The sequence below is a fragment of the Chenopodium album genome, chromosome 7, assembly GCF_948465745.1.
Source record: "Chenopodium album chromosome 7, dcCheAlbu1.1, whole genome shotgun sequence".
Lineage (NCBI taxonomy): Eukaryota > Viridiplantae > Streptophyta > Magnoliopsida > Caryophyllales > Amaranthaceae > Chenopodium > Chenopodium album.
The window spans coordinates 54,124,227-54,143,914 of NC_137840.1; the positions used below are offsets into that span (position 1 = coordinate 54,124,227).

Genomic DNA, 19,688 nt, shown 5'->3' on the forward strand with positions numbered 1-19,688 from the left:
GTCGTCTAGGCCGTAGGATCGGAATGGGTCTTAGAAGCGACCGACTTCCTTGTTTTGGATGCATTGTCCTTAGAAGCAGTGGTAGGCTGCTTTTTCTTTGTCCTTGGGGTAGGAGTGGTCAACTGGAAAGGACAAGAAATATAAGCAAAGGTTAGTATAAGAACATATTAAAATGAATATGTGTCCGTGTAAAGAAGGGAAGGAGCCTCTTCCCAACATACCAACACGAACGAAGGGGAGAGTCCGCGTGAAAAAGTAAAGGAATATCCTCCCAACAACCAGCTCGGCAAAAAAAAAAAAAAAAAAAAAAAAAAAGGAAAATAGCAGGTCATAAGGCAATGGTTCGTACCTCCTTGGTCTGCTCGTACGCCTTTTGTTGAGCCTTGTACCGAGTTAAGTCGATCTCGGACATATCAATCTCCCCCTTTTGCTCCTGTTCCAGCATGGCGCATGCCTCCTCTACAAAAAAAGAAAGAAGGAAAACAGTTATAAAAATTTTCAAAAAGATAGCATGCGGACGTCAAAAAGTTTTAAAGCCTCACCTTGGGGAAGGTTCTTGTATAAGCTGCAAGCCGACATAAATATTGGGTCCCGGAACCAGCCGGCCAAGGGGATCCAGTTTTGGTGGCCACCATTTTACTATCACTCCTAACCTTCTTGACCCTAAAGTAGTCAAGTTGGTGTGCTTGGCTTGGGTGGACGGGTGGTTTGTATGGTTTGTGATCCCCTCGACCAAGCTGAATTGGCTTAGCATTGAACTAATTCATCTGCAGGTTGTATGCCGCATACTTTGTCTTGATGCGGTAGAATCGGTTCTTCCAGTCTCGCCAATTTGACATACGGTCCATTACCACCATATAGTCTTTGGTGGTGCTGAGAATGAACCAGCCATCTGTGTGCTTCTCCAGACAGGTCATGGCATGCATCTCGCAGAAAACCGGAAAGTCCGACTTGAAGCCTTTCTGGATGCACGCCACCAAGTACCCAAAAATATTTAACCAGCTATTCGGCATCAGCCGGAAAAGAGCAATGTTGTACTCGTTTAGGACGGTACAAATAAAGGGATGAAGGGGGAAGCAAAGTCTAACATCTAGAGCGACACGGTAGACGCTAAAGGATCTGCGGCGCCGCCGCTTGTCTTCCTAGGTGGCCACCGAAAGAGATCTTTTGGGGGCTACCAGCTCAAACCCTTCACCCAATTGGAGGAATGCCTTGTACTCCTCTACAGCCTCATTCAAGTAGCCCAAGGTCGTGTTACCCATCGTACAAGCGTACGGGTCCTTAAAGGTATAAATGTTGGCGACGGCCTCCTCTGCCGCCGCCTCACCCTCAGCCTTGTTCTTTGCTCCCTCTTCGCCAGGGTGAGGAGCAACTCCAAACCCTTCTCCCTCTTTTCCAGGTCAGCAGCCTCAGCCGAGCTCCTGCTTCTGGAGCCTTGGCCGCCCCTAGATATTGTCGCATCTTTAGGCACCAGGGGACCTTGCCTTTATCTTTCGCAGCGGCCGCCTGATTTCCCAAAAAAGGGGCACTGCGAGATGGCAGGTTGGACGGTTCGGTAATAACAATGCCTGTCCAAGGCCTGTCCAACCTGCTATGTTGGAATGGAGTGGTTCGGGAATTGAGACGAACGGACCAGCTTTGTCCACCCCAAAAGAGGAAGGAGGTCTCTAAGACCGAGTTGGCATATTGGGGGAACCTTAGCTCCGGGGTTTGCCCAGACGCACCCCTAGAGGAAGATACGCCTTGTGTTCTTTGGCGTTCTTCAAACGAGGCGGTCACTTCAACCGCCGAACACCCAGTACCACCAGTAGAGGTTGTGTTGGTGGTAGATTTGGTCTGCGTGTTCACATTGTTTGGGTCGTACGGGACCCTAGGATGTACCAGACTGCTGTCTAGGTTTCTTTCTGCATCTTTATCATACGTTTGCATCGTACGGGCCATTTTTTACAGCAGAGACAGAGAAGAATAGGTGGATGAAAGTGTGTGTACTCACTTACTCCATGAAGGAGACAACCCGTCTCCGTCCACTCTAGACTCCTCAGTCACAAGCGAACGGCCGGCCTCATGAGGTGAAACGGACAAAGCCGAGTGTAGATCTAGTTAAAAAAAAAAGGCAAGTAAAAAGAAAAAGGAAGAACAGTCGGTCTACCTCTGTACGTGTAGAAAACTCTGAAAGGTGGTTGAAAACCTCAAACTTTGACCGGAAAACTCAATCAAACGGCGGAGCTCTTGAAGATTCAAGGGAAAAGGCACTTTCTCTCTCTGAAGCTCTAACTTCTCTCCAAAATTATTAAAGTTCCTAAGTGTCAAAATGAGGTCAAACCTGTTCTATTTATAGGAAAATTTATTGGGGCAAAATGGTAAATCCAGCTTTTCCCGCCCAAGAATTCAAACGGTTACTTTTTGAAAAAGTTAACCTAAAATTCAAAAAGGTTAAAAAAGACCCCCTGTTAATTTGGACGGAAAAAGAGACGGACGGATAACGACACGTCAAAATAGACGGCCATGTCAGCAGAATAAAAACTGCCACCCTAAAAGGTCGGTCGTCCGAGCTCTCCCTTAAAAAGATGATGCGTCGAGTTCCGTCCGCCCAATTCACAGACTTAGCCGTCCATTAGAGGGATTATAGGCGGACGGGATATGCCATTTAGCCTAAGGCAGTCATATGTTAAATAGGCGAACAGATTCGTCCACCTATTCCACCATATGCCCTATTCATTCTTACTCGAACGCAATAGGAAGAGTAGAATATTAGAGGAGGAGGCCCGTAGCGTACGATTCACCCCCTCTGAGGGGCAAATGTTTAAGGTAAAAACACCCCTTACACGTGGTCCAATCCCGTAGTGACACGTGGCCCAATCAAAGGGCTATATGTGTCCCTATGGGAAGATGACGCGTGTCAAGCTCTTAAAGAGCACCTGAAATAAGAGAAAAGGGCCTTCTTACATCAAAAGGCCCAAATCCTGAGAAAGCCGCAAAACGGCGCTGACCCCTAGACACATGGCATTACTTGATTGCGCCGCCAATCAAATCACGTCATTCTAAGGCAATAACACAGTTTCCCAACGCTATAAATACTCCAATCATTTATGATGGAGGGGGATGGTGACATAACATTAAATAGAGCACTAAATAGCTCCAGCTTCTCTCTACTTTCTCTATCTAGCTTTTCCGATTTCCGATTACTAACTTAACCGTCGGAGGCGAATATTCCATCCTGGAATATTCGTGTTTTGCAGGTGTCCGAGTCTTGTTGACAACTCAAGCGTGACCAGTGTCCCGAGGGATTCCAAAAAAAACCCCGAAACAAGTATCTTCTTACATATATTTCCTAGGAATTTGGCGTTGGAACATCTTCCAATCCAACACGCAAATTGACAAAAAAATATTAATTAGTGGAGAGTAGGCCCCACTAACGGTGATTAAAACAAAATAACAAAATATGTTAACGACGGGATAACGACAAGGTTATTGTATGGTTATTAATTATACCTAAGGGTTGCAATGTATAACTTTGAAGAAGATGGGGCACAATTAGAGGTGTCAATTCGGATAACCGGATGGAGTTTGGGTCGGGTCTATTCGGGTCGGATATGTTCAGATCAAAATTATCCTTTTAACTCGGATCGGGTCGGATCGGGTCAAATTTGGGTCGGGTTAAATTCAGGTCATGGTCTATCGAGTCCGGGTCAGGTCAACTTCAGATCGATTCACTTTCGGTTCGGATATATTTGGATCGGGTTTAAAACGGATTTAGCCGGGTAACTTCAGGTTGGATGAATTTGGGTCGTGTTGATTACGGTTCAGATGATTTCGGTTCGGTCAATTTTGGTTCAATTCCTTTTTGTGTTTGGCTAGATTTTGGTCGAGTTGACCAAATTCATATCCAAATTAGGTTATTTTTAAACTAGAGATATTGTTTAGTTTTTACCTTATTATTGGGTCAATATGATTATTAATTACGAAGCACGAAGTTTTAATTTTCTCATTTGATCAAGTTATGTGTAATTTTTATCTTTGAGGAAAATTGAGATTGAATAATTATCGATGACTTATCATACCTATATAAGTGAGACCGAGCTAGTGATATATTGACGAATAATAGTTACATATGGTGATATATACAAAAAAGTATGTCATTTTTTTTAGGTTATTACAAGTTTACAACTCTTCATCAATTGTACAATCATATGAGGCTATAAGTTCTCTACTATTAGTTTAGTTTATTACTGATTCAATTTTTTAAAGATATTTGTTAGAGTTGTTAGAATTACTTTATTACTAATTCAATTTGTATATTAAAAACTTGACATTATACATATTTATAGTTAATTGTTACTAACACAAGTAGCCTCTCTTTCCTCTCTTCTCTCTCTAAAACCCTAGCCTCTATTGTTGAATTTTGGAGGGGCTTCCATCGATTTTTATCGGTGGAAAGCCCCAATTGTTTGTTTTTGTGTGCTTTTTCTATTGTTTTAGGTTTATAATAATAATTCTTCCTCTTCTAGGAGGAATATTTATCCCTCGAAAGACAGGGTTTTTCTTCTTCTTTAGGAAGATTTGGCTCCTTCGAAAGACCGGGTTTTTCTTCTCTCTTTTGAGGGAGGATTTGCTTTTTTATTTTATGGATTGCTATAGAGTTGTTTCATGGGTAAAATTTTGTGCGAGATCGAAAAAGAGGTTAATATGTCGATTACAATCTAGCGAATCAGACGGAAATTTTCTGCAGGGCTACAACAGATCGATAGACCCCCTCGCCAATGAAGTCTGTAAATCACAGCGATATGAAAGAGGGTATGAAGAATGTACGATTTTCAACAACGATCGTAGCTTTGCTTATGGAATGTTTTTATTTGATTCAATTATTATGTATTCATTAGATCTAAATCTCTTTGTAGATGTCGTATGACTTTATTTATGAATCAATTTTATTTCAAAAAAAAAAAAAAAGTTAATTGTTACTATGTAAATTCTTTTTATTTAAGCATAAATTATTGCATATGTATGTAGTGAGTATATAACCGTGCGATGTATAACGCCTATAATTCTACAATAATGCACAATTGTACTCCGCACTTTTCTGATACGATTATTTCTTTGTAGTAAAAAAGTTAACTTATTAATAATTAGTAAATATATAGTATAAGAACTTGAATAAAAAAGTAAATAATTAATTATGATTGGGTTAAATTCGGATCAGGTAAAAATCAAATCGAGTTAAAATCGAATCGGGTTAATATCAGTTCGGGTCAAAACAGATCGGATTAGATCGGTTATTTTTCTGGTCAATTTCGGATCGGGTTGAGCTCGGGTCGAGTCAAATCGGTTCGGTTTGAGTTCAGGTCGGGTCAAATCGGATTCGGTTTGAGTTCAGGTCGGGATCAAATCGGTGCCGAATTTAAGTTCAGATCGGGTCAAGTTCGGATTCGGGTTGAGTTCAGTTCGGTTACAGATCGGGTTTGGGTCTTGAATTTCTCGGATCAAATCGGATCGGTTACAGTTCAAAACGGATAATTTTTTTCGGGTCGGTTCGGTTTTGACACCTCTAGGCACAATGTAGAAAACGCAAAATTAGAGGGTTATTATTTAGAATTTCCCTATTTTTTATTTGATCAACTAATGTATGTCACAATTTCAACATTTTTATTTCTATATTATCATTTGTAATCAAAAAAATTAATAAAAGTAATCGCAAACTATTGGGTGCGAACACATGCGCCCGAGTGTTTATGTATCATGTACATTTTGTTTTCTCTCTCTCTCCTTCTTCTCTTCCCTTCTTTTTCTCACTCCTACGCTCCTCCTCCTTTCTACATCTAAATTAAAAATCAGAAATTCACATCTATTGCATATACAATTATAATTAATCCAAATGGTATTGTTTTCGAAACTTGCTATTGAATCAAAATTGAAGATTTGCTATGTTTGAAAGTAGATGACGGATACGGGGTTGCCTGAATGCACAGCTGGTCGTGGCTGGGCTGGGCTCCGGCGTGGTGGTCGGTGGGGGTTGCGGCAGGAAGGAAAAGAGTGTGATTGATTGTGTTGGTGGTGAGTGGGGGCTGCGGCAAGAAGGACGAAGGAGAGATCGAGAGTGTTGGTTGTGTGCTTCAAAGTATGTGGGTGCTTAAAAAAAATGTTTTTTTTTTTAAATAAAAAAAAATATCAAAGAGACCTCCTATTATAGATAGGCGGCTCTTTGCTGCTATTGCTGCCTAGCACTTTGTCAGATTTTTTAAAATAACAAAGAGACATGTTATTTAGATAATAGGTCTCTTTTCTGCTGACATTGATCAGTTATTGATGGTGACTCACCAGTTCGAAAATCCTGGATCCGCCACTGTGTGGGTGTTGGTTGTGTGCTTCAAAGTAGTGGATGTAGTTTCTATTATTAAGTTTAATCAGTATATGGGTGTTGGTTGTGTGCTTCAAAGTAGTGGATGTAGTTGCAATTATTAAGATTAATCAGTATGTGGGGGGGGGGGGGGGGGGGTTGTTTTAATTTAGCATATTATTAGGAGTCGTTGTTAGTGGGACTAGGTTTTATTTGTTGGACGTGGATTTACTCCCTTAGTTTTAGGGAAGTAGATAGTTGTCAACTTGTCATTAGTTTTCTTATAGATTTTTTTTTTTTTTTTTTTTTTTGACAAAGAGTACTAATAAAGAGAACAAAGACAACTAAAAAAACACTACGCAAAACCACCGAAGAGACACTTGCGAGCAAACTTTATTCGAGCCAAGTTGGAGTATTTGAAGTCCACACTAGGCCCACGAACACGCTTTGTACCCACACGAACCACCTGGCAATCCGCAGTTGATCTAGTTCGATTCTCCACACATCTCATTTTCCTAAACCGAGGATGAACAATAGACCTGTGACGGCAAAACGGTTGACTTGAAGGGTTGGCACTGGAATGCAAGGTGGCGAATTGAAAACTGGAAACGCAAACTTTCCCCATAAACTCTTGTGAATTTATCCCTTCCATAGGAATATCACCATCAGAAAGGGCAGTCATGCACTCCGAACTGTTTTGCACCACTGGAGCACCTAATGACTGCTGCAAAATGGGAACCGGCTGAGACTCCATTATGGGCACCGTCCGCCGATCCTCATCACAAGATACCTGTAGCGAAGTAAAGGTAGAGGACATCGCTACACCAGCCTTCACATCATGAGAGATCATAACCTTCTCCGGTAATGATTGTAAAACCGGAGCATCTGTGGACTGCAAAATAGAAGCTGACAGGAACTCTGTAGTAGGCACCACCTGGTGCTCCAATCCACTTAAAAACTTAACTGAAGTAGAATTAGAGGTCTCTGCTTCCCTAGAAGTTACATCTTGGGGGACCTCTGTCTGGATAGAAGTTTTACTCGGACAACTCCGAATAGACATTAACGACATGGACTTAGAATGGAAGAAATGAATGGCATTGCCTTGCTTGACCTGCTGCAATTGTGAGGAAGAAAGGCGAAGGGAAGAAGTCAAATCATTTCGAGAAACAAACTCATGCATACGAGGGACTTCAGCTTCCCGACGAAAAGGTGGCAAAGACTTACAACTCTTGTCATTACCAACTGAATCTGATTGAAAATCACATTCCATATCAGCACTCTCAGACATGTTGTCATGGCCAACTAAATCTGATTGGAAACCACATTCCATATTAGCACTCTTTAAAATCCTGTCATTACCAACTGAATCTGATTGGAAAACACAATCCATATCAGCATTCTCTGAAATCGGTGGTGGGAGATTATAATCCTTATCCCCACCGGACAAACTAGGCGATAATGCTTGTTCCGAAACCACAGCTGAACTTAACATACTACACTGAAGCTCAGCAATCGGAGTAGCCACATCCGCTACACAACAATCCCTTTTGACTTGACAACTAGCTACACAGTCATTGGGAACTTGGAAAGCCGACTCAACTTGGGTAACATCCTGTATCATCTTACCCTTTTGTTTCTGATCGACTAAAGACACATCCTGTAGCAAACCCTCAACACAATGTAATTTTGTTAACAACTCTGAATTTTTAGGATCACCTTTAGTAGCCTTAACCAGATCCTTTCTAGCGGAACGAAGCTTGCCCAATTCTTGATACGCAGATGCCCTCCTGTAGAGAGCCTTAATATGACAGGAATCAAACTTTAACACAAAGGAACAAAGCTTAACAACAGCAGAATAATCCAAAAGCTTCAAAGCACAAGCCGCAAGATTAAGATGTAAAGCAAATGCCAAAGATCGAAACGAAGAAAAGGCTTCCACCGAACATGGCATAGTAAAACACAACAATTTACTAGCCAACTCATACCTAGAAAAGGCAATTTTAAACTTGCCAGCTTTAAACAAGGAGTTCCCTTGCTCCTTAAACTCCGAGGAACGAACAACTACATCACTCGGATTATCCATAGAGGATAGAAGGTGGAAAATACTCTCGTCGTTGAAATCATCAGGAAGATGAAAAGAAATAAAGGCTGGAAATAACTCCATATTGAGACCTAAACTTCCACACTAACCAAATTTACAAAGCACAGACACAACAAACATCCCAAGGAGGAAACTCCTCAAGCACAGCTGCTCAACAGCTACTACAAATCAAAAGATCACAGAACCACTAAAACTTGAAACTCGAACAACACTTGAAAACAATCCCCAACAAACAAATACCTAACACAAGAAAAAGCAGGGGATACAACCTACAAAGGAATTAGAAGAATAAAGAGAAATTAAAGGGGAAAAAAACAAGAACATGCACAACCTAACCAAAGGATTATAAACCAAACTAGAGAATAATAACAAGAGCACCAAAACTACAGATTGCTAACCAAAAGGCACCAAAAAACTAAGTTAAAAAGGAAATAAAAAATGGCAGTAAGCGGTGATGGTTTTCTTATAGATTTACTCTTGTACTTTGTTACTAAAAGGCATAATGAAAATATATCAGTTTGTAGGATGTTAGATGCATATAAGCCAACAAGCGAAGTATATCAACCAACAAAAGTTACATATAAGCCAATAACAACTAGAGAAGTATATCAGTCAACAAAAGATACATATAAGCCAACAAGAGGAGTATATCAGCCAACAAGAGATACATATAAGCCAACAAAAGGAGTATATCAGCCAACAAGAGATACATATAAGCCAACAAAAAAAGTATATTAACCAACAAAAGATACATATAAGCCAACAAAAGGAGTACAACAGCCAACAAAAGATACATATAAGGCAACAAAAGGAACATATCAGCCAATAAATGAAGTGTATCAGCCAACAAATGAAGTGTATCAACCAACAAAATTAACAGGTAACCCAACAAAATAACATAACAGCTAACAAAATGAAACATATAAGCCAACAATTATAATATACATATCAGCTAACAAAATAAATATATCAGTCAACTAAAGAAACATATAAGCCAAATTATGTCTAATATCAGCCAACAAAAGTAAAAATAAATAAATAAACATATTATCCAACAAAAGAAATATATTAGCCAATCCAAAAATCATATCAGCCAACAAATGAAACATATTATCCAACAAATGAAACATATCAGCTAACAAACATATCAGCCAACGAGCTGAGTAAAATATATCAGTCAAGCCTCTCGCACCAAATAGTTCGTGCGTCTGTACGCACGCTATACCTTCTCAAAAGTAATTATGGCATAAATAAATAACCTATACTATTTATTTAAAAAAAAAAAAACGTTTATAATCAAGTATACATGCTACGTGTCACCCTCCATTCCACTAACAGGATGCCACGTCATCCAATTAGAAACCAACAAGATGCCACATCACCCAATTAGAAATATAAACGGTACACGTCAATTAAACAAATGTTTATGTCATTGGGTCAATTGGAAAATGAATAAGAAGTAATCTCTGCTATCTAATAATATTGTTTATTTAATAATCTTAATTATAGTTAATGTAGACCATGAGAGTCTATTTATTTGTACTTTTAAATATTTCTTATTAAAAAAAAAAAAAAAAAAAAAAAAAAAAAAAAAAAAAAAAAAAAAAAAAGAGCAGCCACACTTAAGATTATTATGTATATCAAAAAATAAAACTATAAGTCAAATTCATTTACATAAAATATATTACATGAAAATTATAAACTATTAACTATTACTAAAATAGAAGTTGCTGACATCACTATTGCCCACGTGTCGCTTTCTCAATAAAAAATTTTAAAGTGTACAAATTAAAAATAGGTTTTATATAAACCGTGTATCGAACGGGTTCTTACCTAGTAGGCTAATATAATAATATTTTAAGTATCAATCTTGGGCATCACGCGGTTTAAACACTAGTTAAAAGATTAATTAGTGTCGGTGAAAATAAAACAAAGATTTTAGAACCATTAGCCCCACATGCAAGCTCGACACGTTTAAAGGGCGGGTATGTATAAATTGCCAAGCCCGCATAAAAGGGCTTGGATTTCGTACATTTTGCCCGTTGGACAAAAAAGTATAGGCTCACCCCGCTTCATGTTCAAGCCCGCAAACAATCACCTCTAAGCTTGTCCTAGATAGACTCGGCAACTTAGTTCATAGACATTTGCCAATGCTTATAAAACTTGAGGCATTAAGCTCATCAAAAGAATCATCATATAATAGAAAGCTGCACAAGACCAACATGCAAAGCTGTTCATTCTATGAGCAAAGGCTTGTAGTACATCGCCAAAATTCCACAAGTCAGCAAAAAGAGTGCATACATGAAGTAGAGTATTTGCTACAAAATTGATCACATCTTTCAAAGGATAAAAAAAAAAAGTACTTGGAACAAAAATTTCAAACCATACACATTAATCTAAAAAAAAAAAAAACTGTAGTTTGTATTACTGTTATACCAAAGGCCCATAAAACAGCACCCCAGGCAATTGTGATATGTGATGGGCAGGTGTGCAGCCATCTTATAGCAATCATTTCCAGCTGACAGAAGTCCAAGCCCGGATAAATTTTTAATTGGAAAAGAATCATTTCAAAGATGCATCAACAAGAATTATGAGCACTTCAATTCTGAAGAACAACACAAACATGTTAAAATCAATAGAGAAGATTCGCAAAATTTGAAAACGAATCACCTCAGTACTCTAGTTATGGCATCTTCGCATTTGATAATGTTAGGCAATCCTCAGAAGCAACCTGCTGAATAACATATAGCAAAATTAGAGGCACTGCATTTGCAAAGATTAGGGATACAAAGAACTTCAAGGAACATAGAAATCTCTTCGCCAAAAGAAAAACTACCTTCTCTATCTTCGAATTAAATATAGCTTTGACATCCTCAAATACAGCCTCAGCTTGTTTAGCAGCATCAATCTTAATACACATATAAAAGCTTCCCAGTCAATTTGAAACAATAGACATACAAGAGGATCTGACCAAAGCTCTCTGGGTTAGAAAAGCATGAACAGTGTCTGACCTTTCTAACTTTGTCCTTCAAACTGTAGTACACAACAACTGGAAGACTAGACTCCATGTAAACCTTAAAACGCTTCTTGATAGTCTCTAGGTTATCATCTTCCCTACCCTTCATAAATGTAAAAGGTTGGTGTAGTGAAAACCAAATAAGCCAGAACAAAATGGAGATAGACAAGTAAAGAATATGAACCTGATTTCTACTCAAAAGACGCTTCTCCATCTCCTCTTCTGGACAATCAAAGAAAAGAACAAACTCTGGTTCTATACCAGTCTGCACCACATAAGAAATTTGATATAACAAAATGCACAGTTTTGAACCGAATTTGATGATCTATGTATTAAACACATGGAAATTTAAGACTCACAACAGATTCAAAAGTTTCACGGTTCTCTTCATTGCGAGGGAAACCATCAATAAGAAATTTGTCATTTCCACTTTCCTGCATAGCTTGCTGGAGAAGCTTAACTGTAACCTCTGAAGGCACAATCTTTCCTTCTTTGATCATGCTCTGGATCATGGTTCTATATTTAACCACAGCCAAAAAGCCAATGCTATTATCAGAAGATTACTTCAAGGATAACTACCGATAAATCCAACTAATAATATATCTAGTATAGCAAGACAGGCAGACTAATACTCATCATTTATGGAGTTCAATATCCAACACAAGCAACCAGCCATCAAGCAATTCTTGCCTGAGCCCCACCAATGCACTAATCAAAACCAAACTATATTAATGCTTTCCAAATGCAGCAAACCACAAGACAACAATTATCAAAATGGTTCCAACCCATAAGAGAGTCAATAGATGAGATTCCAGCATGGTGACCTTTCCACACGCACAATAGAAAGATGCAGTGGACACAAGACCAAGTATAGCTAAGAAATTAGAATGTGGCACCAAGTGATATTTACTTGATGGTCTCCTGTCATATTCTTCATTAAAATAGTGGTTTTAGACCTCTCGAATGCAACTCAATAATATTACCACCAAGAATGCAATATCAGCTTATCAACAGATACAATAATTGCACAAAAGAACCATTAAGAAAGATTGTCAGGATTTAAACTTTGGGGCCAGCTTTTATTATTGCATTTCATGGAACCAAAAGAAGCAGTAAAACAAAAACTTAACACTAAATTCATTACTCTAATTACGGATTGATCACCCTACAGCCAACAGATACAAAATATAAAGAGAACAGCCCTATTTAAGACAAGATGGCAAATATAAGCCAGGAGTGATGATTAAAGCAACCTTAAATTATACAGGCCTGCCACAAGCAATTATATAGTAGTTTATGAGAAAATAGGCAATACCCATTCTCAGAACCAGATTTAATTTCTGCTCGCAGAAGATCACCAGCACTTAGGTGAGTGAATCCAAAGTTCTGAACAATATTGGCGCACTGTGTACCCTTCCCACTGCCAGGACCACCTGATACACGAAAAGCAGTAGCCCCAAAGATTTAGACCTTGTATGAGTAGCATTAACGATGACATACATGGATAGATAATACACCAGCACAAACTACATGTAGGTTCATCATAGAGGCATTTATATAATATTCCAACAGGTGGAAATGATTACCACGCATGTCCAATCAAATTGCAATCAATGTCCATTTGGATTAGGCTAGGCTAAGGCAAGACTGCAGATGAATACCTAGGCCTTCTACTTTGTATTTAAAATCTTAGCATTTAGGGGATCGTTTGAGTGGATCTTTTGGAATTGGATAATTGGGATTAGAATCCTTCCATCTATGATATTGTTTAGTTAAGCTTTTTAACTATGGAACCTTATACCAAAGGGATTTTCTAATTCTACCCCCATCCACCTATAATCTCATACCCACCCACTCCCTAAGAATCATAATTCATTCCATTAATGAAGTTACAAAAATCATTCCAACAATAAAAACAAAAAACTTTAATCTAGTATGGAATTTTGAATTCATACCTCCCTAGTATGAGATTCTAGACCAACCTATTCCTATTTAGTGAACCAAACAGCCCCCTAAAAGCATGCTATTACCAAGCTAGGTGTTTTAATGTTCTCCTAAAACTGACCTTATTTACAAACACAAAGGCCAAATAATTTATTTCCAACTTTTGTAGCTGCCTTCATCTATATAAAATCTGCAGTAAAAAGATAGAGCACAAACACAGATAAAGAAGGGCTCTAGGTTGACCTCTCCACTTTTACTATACTTTCTTACTGTTTTCATTTGGTCAAAGAAATTGGTCATTCTATCTTATTTCCTGTATATATATATTAAAATAATATTGTTTTTGGATTTAACCAAAAAAAAAATATTGATTTTGGAGGATGATATAGAGGGGCTACCCTAGAGGCTTTCTGAGATTCTGTCCATGCCCATATCTTCGATCAATTTCCCCAACCTCACTGTCTCTTGATTTAAACATAGGTAAGATGCTTTAAATTGTTAATTGATCCAATTAAGTGTTTATTCCAACAAATAGCGGTTCCATTAACACAAATTTTCCGTTGAATACTAAATTCTATGGAAGCAATTACCATCTTTGTTTCATCAAGAGAACAACTATGGAAATGTGAGCCGAAAGACCTCAATGATTGGGTAAGTTAGATACACATGTTAAGAAGTTCGAGCATACAATAATGTACTTATGTGGCAGAACTTAATTTTGCCAATAGTTGTGCTTTGGTTGGACAGGAATGATAAAATTTTGTCACCGAAATGTTCATTGGTTACTTCAATGAAAGAGAGTGGTGTATTTGTTATCTCTTTGGGTCCAAGGTCATGGGCCATGGGTAGACATGTCAGTTGGATCAGGGTAATCTGATTTTATGGTTCAAAACTTTATATTGCTTATTAGAACTGCCTTTAACTGATTTTCCAAGTTCTTGACTAAACTTTTGCAGGTTTTTTCTATTAGGGTTGAGTTATCTGCTTAAAGTTTATCTGTTCAACAAAAAACTACTCCCTTAACTTTATTCTCATCATGGCAAATAATAGATAAAAAAAAATTCTTTTACTCATATTAGGCTCACTTTTCTCTTTCCAATACTCTCTTTACCATCAAATATAGTAAATTCATACCCTAGTTTTCAACATTCTCAGATTTCCTCTTTTCTTGCAAAATTTGTGTGTCGGAAGTAAATTTGTAATCCTTTGTAATATGGATAGTAACAATTTTGAAGCAACTTTTAGCAATAAATTTGATCAACCTAAGATATGAGTTTAAATAACAATTAGGAAACAAGTTCACATGGTAATTGGTTTAGTCTTAAGCGGGTAGGTTATTGGGTCAAACTCAGGTCACAATAACAATAAAAAAATATCAAGTAATTGATTTAGTCTTAACTTTATATAATTCCTCCGTTTTTTTATTATTGCACCATAAGGGTTTGACACAAATTTTTTGGTAGTGGAAAAAAGGATGAGAGAGAAAGGTAGAAATACCAAGTTGTCCATGTGATTGTATACACAAAATAAAAAGTAAGGGTTGAAAAGCAAGGGTATATTAGGTATTATAGTGTGGACACAAATATTTCTTTTCCTAAAATGGATATGGAGCAATATATGTAAAACTTCCTTAAAAGACAAGTGGTGCAATATTAAAAAAAAAAACGGAGGAAGTATATATAAAGGCAGCACTACCACCTCCAACAACAATAACAATAAGACAAACACAAAGCCACCTAAAATTTAATTTCAATTGAAAAGGGCACGTTTGATTTCAAAAGTTGAAGCCAGCTAATTTGAAAAATCATTTATCAAATAATAATGTGAATAAATCATTAACCTATTCATCCATACAGGAATCTTTTTAATATTAATCATCAAACCATAGACAAATTACGGCATCTATAATGAACTAACTTAATAGAATGGGTAGTGTAGGTACTACAACATTAGCTTGTGTGTAGTTTGAAGACGAAAATAATTGGTTTGTTTAAAGGAAATGAGATCACAAGCTATGTTACTCGGGCTCTTCGTTTTACATTTAGTACTCCTGTCGGACTCTTGACTTTGACATGGGTGTAACACTTGGACACTTTACTTCAAAAATATGGAATCTTTTCACAAATAGCTAAGTCGGACGTTGAACACATACCAGACCAGAGTCCAAGTAACATATATATAATAAGTGCTATAAATAAGGGAGCATAAGGAATAAGAACCCTAAATACTGAGTTTTTCTCTTAGATTTGTTAGCCTTTGGGAGTGAAATAAGCCACTCGAAAGCTTGTATCCATCAATCTAGTTCAATTGACTAGTCATAATTAGCATCTTTTTCAAAATTTGGCCATGTTTATTCCCCATTGTGCTACTTCATAACAGCCCCCTTCATAATCTATTTCAAGTTTAACCACTATTTTTTAAAACAATGTACAATTCACAATATGAGATATATGAATAATATGTACATTTATAATAAAATGTTTTTAACTTTATTAATATATATATACTTCCTCTAGTTCTAAATGCTTGTAACACTTATAATTTTGCACTAGCCGATGCATGATTTTGATCATGTATAATTCTCCATTAGAATAGACTATTAAAAGTTGAAAATGATTTTCCTCAAGTATAAATTATCATATATATTCATCGTAGGATATATATAAATAGTGTGAATGTGGAAAGTATTATGAAATAAAAAGAGTATATGGCCCTACTAATTGTGGAAAGTTTGTGTACCACACATGGTAAATAGCTTTTTTTTAATGAGAAATTGATCCACTTGCCCCACGTTTATACTTGTATTATAAAACTACTTTGCATGACCCTTAGCTCTTGCATAATTATTCAGTGACCAAATGAAAATATGGCCTATTAATCAAAGTACAACACATGGGTGCCTTCCTCTATTCTCCTTGCTCTTTATTTGAATACATATTTCCTACATATTATTGTGGAAGATCAAATAAAGAACAAAGAAAGTAAACAACTTCCAAAGTTTGATAGGAAGTTGACACAAAGCTCAAATTCCATGGATGTTGGTCAATCTTAGAATCTTACTTCCACTTTCATAAAGCTTTAAATTCCTAGGTTTAAATAAACCCAAGTTAATTAGGTCAAAACGTCCCTAGAGGTAGTACTTACGTTACTCATGATCATTATTATTGAAAATCTAAGTGCATGTTTGGTTCAACATGGGAAATTATTTCCCACATGAAATCATATACCATGGGAAGTTTTTTCCCTTGCTAATTGCATAAAAATTGAGGAAAAGTGTTTGGTTGACATCATGGGAAGTTTTATTTCCTAGGAAATAACTTCCTAATTCCTATGTATTGTAGGAATTCACTCACCTAGGGGGGCCTTGGTGAGTTATTTCCCATGCTATGTGGGAATTTACATTTCTCTTGGAAATTTCATTTCCTAGGAAATTTACAACCAAACATAACATATTTTAGCTATTGCCTAGGAATTTTCATTTCCAAGGGAAATACCTTAAGCACTAAGAGATCAAATAGCGACAAAGAGCTCCATTCCACATCTAATATTTAAATATCATATTTCAAATCCACCATCTTATTAGTGACAAATTGACAATATACAAATTTAATATCATCAAACCTAACAAAGTCTAAATCGGTCTATCATATGAGAAATCTATTTAGTATTAATGTATATCTTCAGCCTGATACACAAACAAGAAAATAAACTTGAGAGAAAAGCTGACAGCAAGTTATTCAAGAAGCATAAAAGAACCAAATATGCTCATTGCTGGCAAAGAACAATGTCATTGACCCATTAAGAATCAAAGGAAAAAATAATCATACTAGGAATCAGCGAGTTCACCTAAAACAAAGATAACAGTCACCTTCCTGCCATTTTCCTGCAGTTAGAAACACCAATAAATAAAACAAACCAAACCAATTAACACAAAAAATACACACAAACAAACTAGCATTTTACTGTTATTAAAATCAAGCAGCAGCATCACATTATTAAAAAGTAAGGTTAGGTATTTACCATGTTCGGAGAGTCAACAGCAGTTCCCATATATTTACTGCATCCACACAAACATTGGGGTATTGTATTAGCAATGGAAATAACACAAATCAGACCTAATTGTAATAAACAATTGAACATAACCATGACAAAATCAAAATAATTGGAAATCATTTTGGATTAGGAGTGCAAGTAAAACCAGTATTCTCACTGGGATTAAGGGTGTAAGTCTAACCATGTATTCTCAATAGGATTTAGGGTGTAAGTGTAACCAAGTTGATTGAACCCGGCTCAGACATTATCATTAATTTAGCCATTAAAATATCGAAATTTTCACATATAATGCTTCAAACCAAAGGCTACAATAAACCAAATATGACATGCCACATATGTATCGAGACAAAAGACGAAACATCAAATTAATATTTGAAGCCTTAACTAAAAATACTCAATATAAGGCATATCCTAGGGCAAGAGTGGCAGCCGCACAGCCGCCGCCCTAACGACAAAATATCCATTTTTATAGCTTTGTCCTATCATTTAAAGGTAATAAACAAAACCCTGCAACACATTTGCAACCAATCTTATTTCAATCAACAATCATCGAAGTATGCTTGAAAAATCACATAAATTCTTCTTGCTTAAGAATTCCAACATAAATTGCACATACAAAATTAAGCAACAAAATCGCTCGTTACAATATTTCATAATTTGAGTAATTATATTCTATAGTTCGATAAATCACCATAGAAAACCCTAAATTATTTATACTGAATTTTAAATCAACAACAGTGTGAAATTAAACCTAGGTTGTAAAATTGATATCCGATGATTAAAAAAAATAAGGAAATTCTGACCTGAGAAGCTACTTTAATGGAAGAATAAAAGCTCAGAAGCTGCTTCAATGGAGAATTCAGAGTACGGTTCAATGAAGGAGAGCGAGAGTGGTGCAGCGTATAAGTAGTGAAATGTTACAGGGAACAAATAATGTAAAACGGAAAGAAGAATGACACGCCATTTTAAAAAAATCCGATTGATTGATTTTAAATAGTTTTAAATAATTTTTATTTTTTAATATTAATATTAATATTAGTTCACAAATTCTTATATGTGGCTAGCCACGTTAGAGCTACAGGGATAATTCGAACAATGTTATAGGGGTTACCTCGTTATTGTTATAAGGGTTGCTCGATAATTGTTATTGAGGATTATTCCGTCAACAATACATGAGTTATTTGGTCAATATTATTATAAAAGATATTTTATTCTTTTACAAACAGTCACATGGCAAACCTAGCCACATACAAAACGCGATGCAACTTAAAAGGGAACAAAAATGTGATTTTGCCCTCAATTAATCCAGAAAAAAAAAAAATTTGATTTAGTTGAGATACCGATTAAAGGTGATCAATGGGCGGGGGTGGGCCAGGCCAAAGCCAAAAAAAATTAGCCCACTTCTCGAGTGGAGCCAAGCTTCGGGCAGGAATTTTTGTGCCCAAACTCGACAAAATGGTCAGGTCGTGCGAGCTTTTTGGGCCATTTTCAGCCCAATCCAAAAAAATCGATTAAAAATGCATAAAAACGCATCCCAAAACCGCCCCAAAAAAATTTAATTTTTCAAGTCGGCCCGAGCCCGACCCAATTTTGGGTCGAAAAAAATCTGCCCAAAAGCCGCCCAAAATCGGGTCGGGTCAGTGGTTCGAGCTAAATTTGATCACCTCTAATACCGATCATGACTAAGTATTGAAAAATTATTTAAACAAATGAGGTTTTGAAAATTAACATAACAATCGCCGATTTTATTTATTTATTTATAACTCAATATTCGGCAATCCACCTACCCTATGCATCCTAATACTAACAACCCCCACCCCGATGCTGGTTTAATTTAATATTGGGTCTTGTGAAAAAAAGTACTCCAAATTTTTTCTAATTTTATTTATTACGAAGTATAATTTTTTATTTTTTTTTAATTTTAGTTAATTAGGTTTAGTTAGGTTTAAATTAGGTTATACCAAATAACCACACAATGCATAGAAAAAGCATTAATTAATTTCTTTTCATAGTCGGAGATCAAGGCTTCAAGGCTTTATAATACACTTTGCTTTACCCCATTGGTGAAGATATCCAACAACATCAGCCACAACTTAGAAAACAATACCCTCAAGATGCAATGGTAAACAAAGATTCAACTAAGGTTGGAGACGGGAAAAAAATAATCTTGCCACCATTGTTCACCAGAGACTCAAGATATACATATATACCAGAATTACAAAAACCGATATACTCTACAC

At 36.7% G+C, this 19,688-nt stretch overlaps 1 protein-coding gene across 8 annotated transcripts; it reads right to left on the reverse strand.

The window, feature by feature from the left end:
• Positions 1-10,707: 10,707 nt before the first annotated feature.
• On the reverse strand, positions 10,708-18,393 carry LOC145639065 (UMP-CMP kinase 3-like). 8 transcript variants are annotated; one of them, XR_014114813.1, is made up of 10 exons: positions 18,252-18,393; positions 17,416-17,452; positions 17,242-17,278; positions 12,767-12,884; positions 11,811-11,967; positions 11,636-11,716; positions 11,447-11,554; positions 11,276-11,343; positions 11,106-11,168; positions 10,708-10,953 (listed from the first exon to the last, which is right to left on the reverse strand). XR_014114813.1 is itself a non-coding variant. In XM_081690189.1 (10 exons), exons 2-9 carry the CDS (start codon positions 17,443-17,445, stop codon positions 11,119-11,121), a joined length of 651 nt encoding a protein of 216 aa, XP_081546315.1. In that variant the 5' UTR covers positions 17,446-17,452; positions 18,252-18,393; the 3' UTR covers positions 10,708-10,953; positions 11,106-11,118. The 8 variants fall into 8 exon arrangements, 6 of the variants coding, with proteins under 6 accessions (XP_081546315.1, XP_081546313.1, XP_081546317.1 ...); XR_014114812.1 differs by having other exon boundaries at positions 11,106-11,171; XM_081690189.1 differs by having other exon boundaries at positions 11,106-11,166; positions 11,272-11,343.
• Positions 18,394-19,688: the final 1,295 nt, after the last annotated feature.

Bases quoted from the DNA above. Each gene is read 5' to 3' on its own strand.
- LOC145639065 (XM_081690187.1), bottom strand. From the start codon at position 17,445: ATGGGAACTGCTGTTGACTCTCCGAACATG. The intron at 12,885-17,241 runs GTGAACTCGCTG...TTCGTGTATCAG, and splicing joins GACTGTTATCTTTGTTTTAG to GTGGTCCTGGCAGTGGGAAG. The intron at 11,344-11,446 runs GTCAGACACTGT...ATGTGTATTAAG, and splicing joins TGAAGGACAAAGTTAGAAAG to ATTGATGCTGCTAAACAAGC.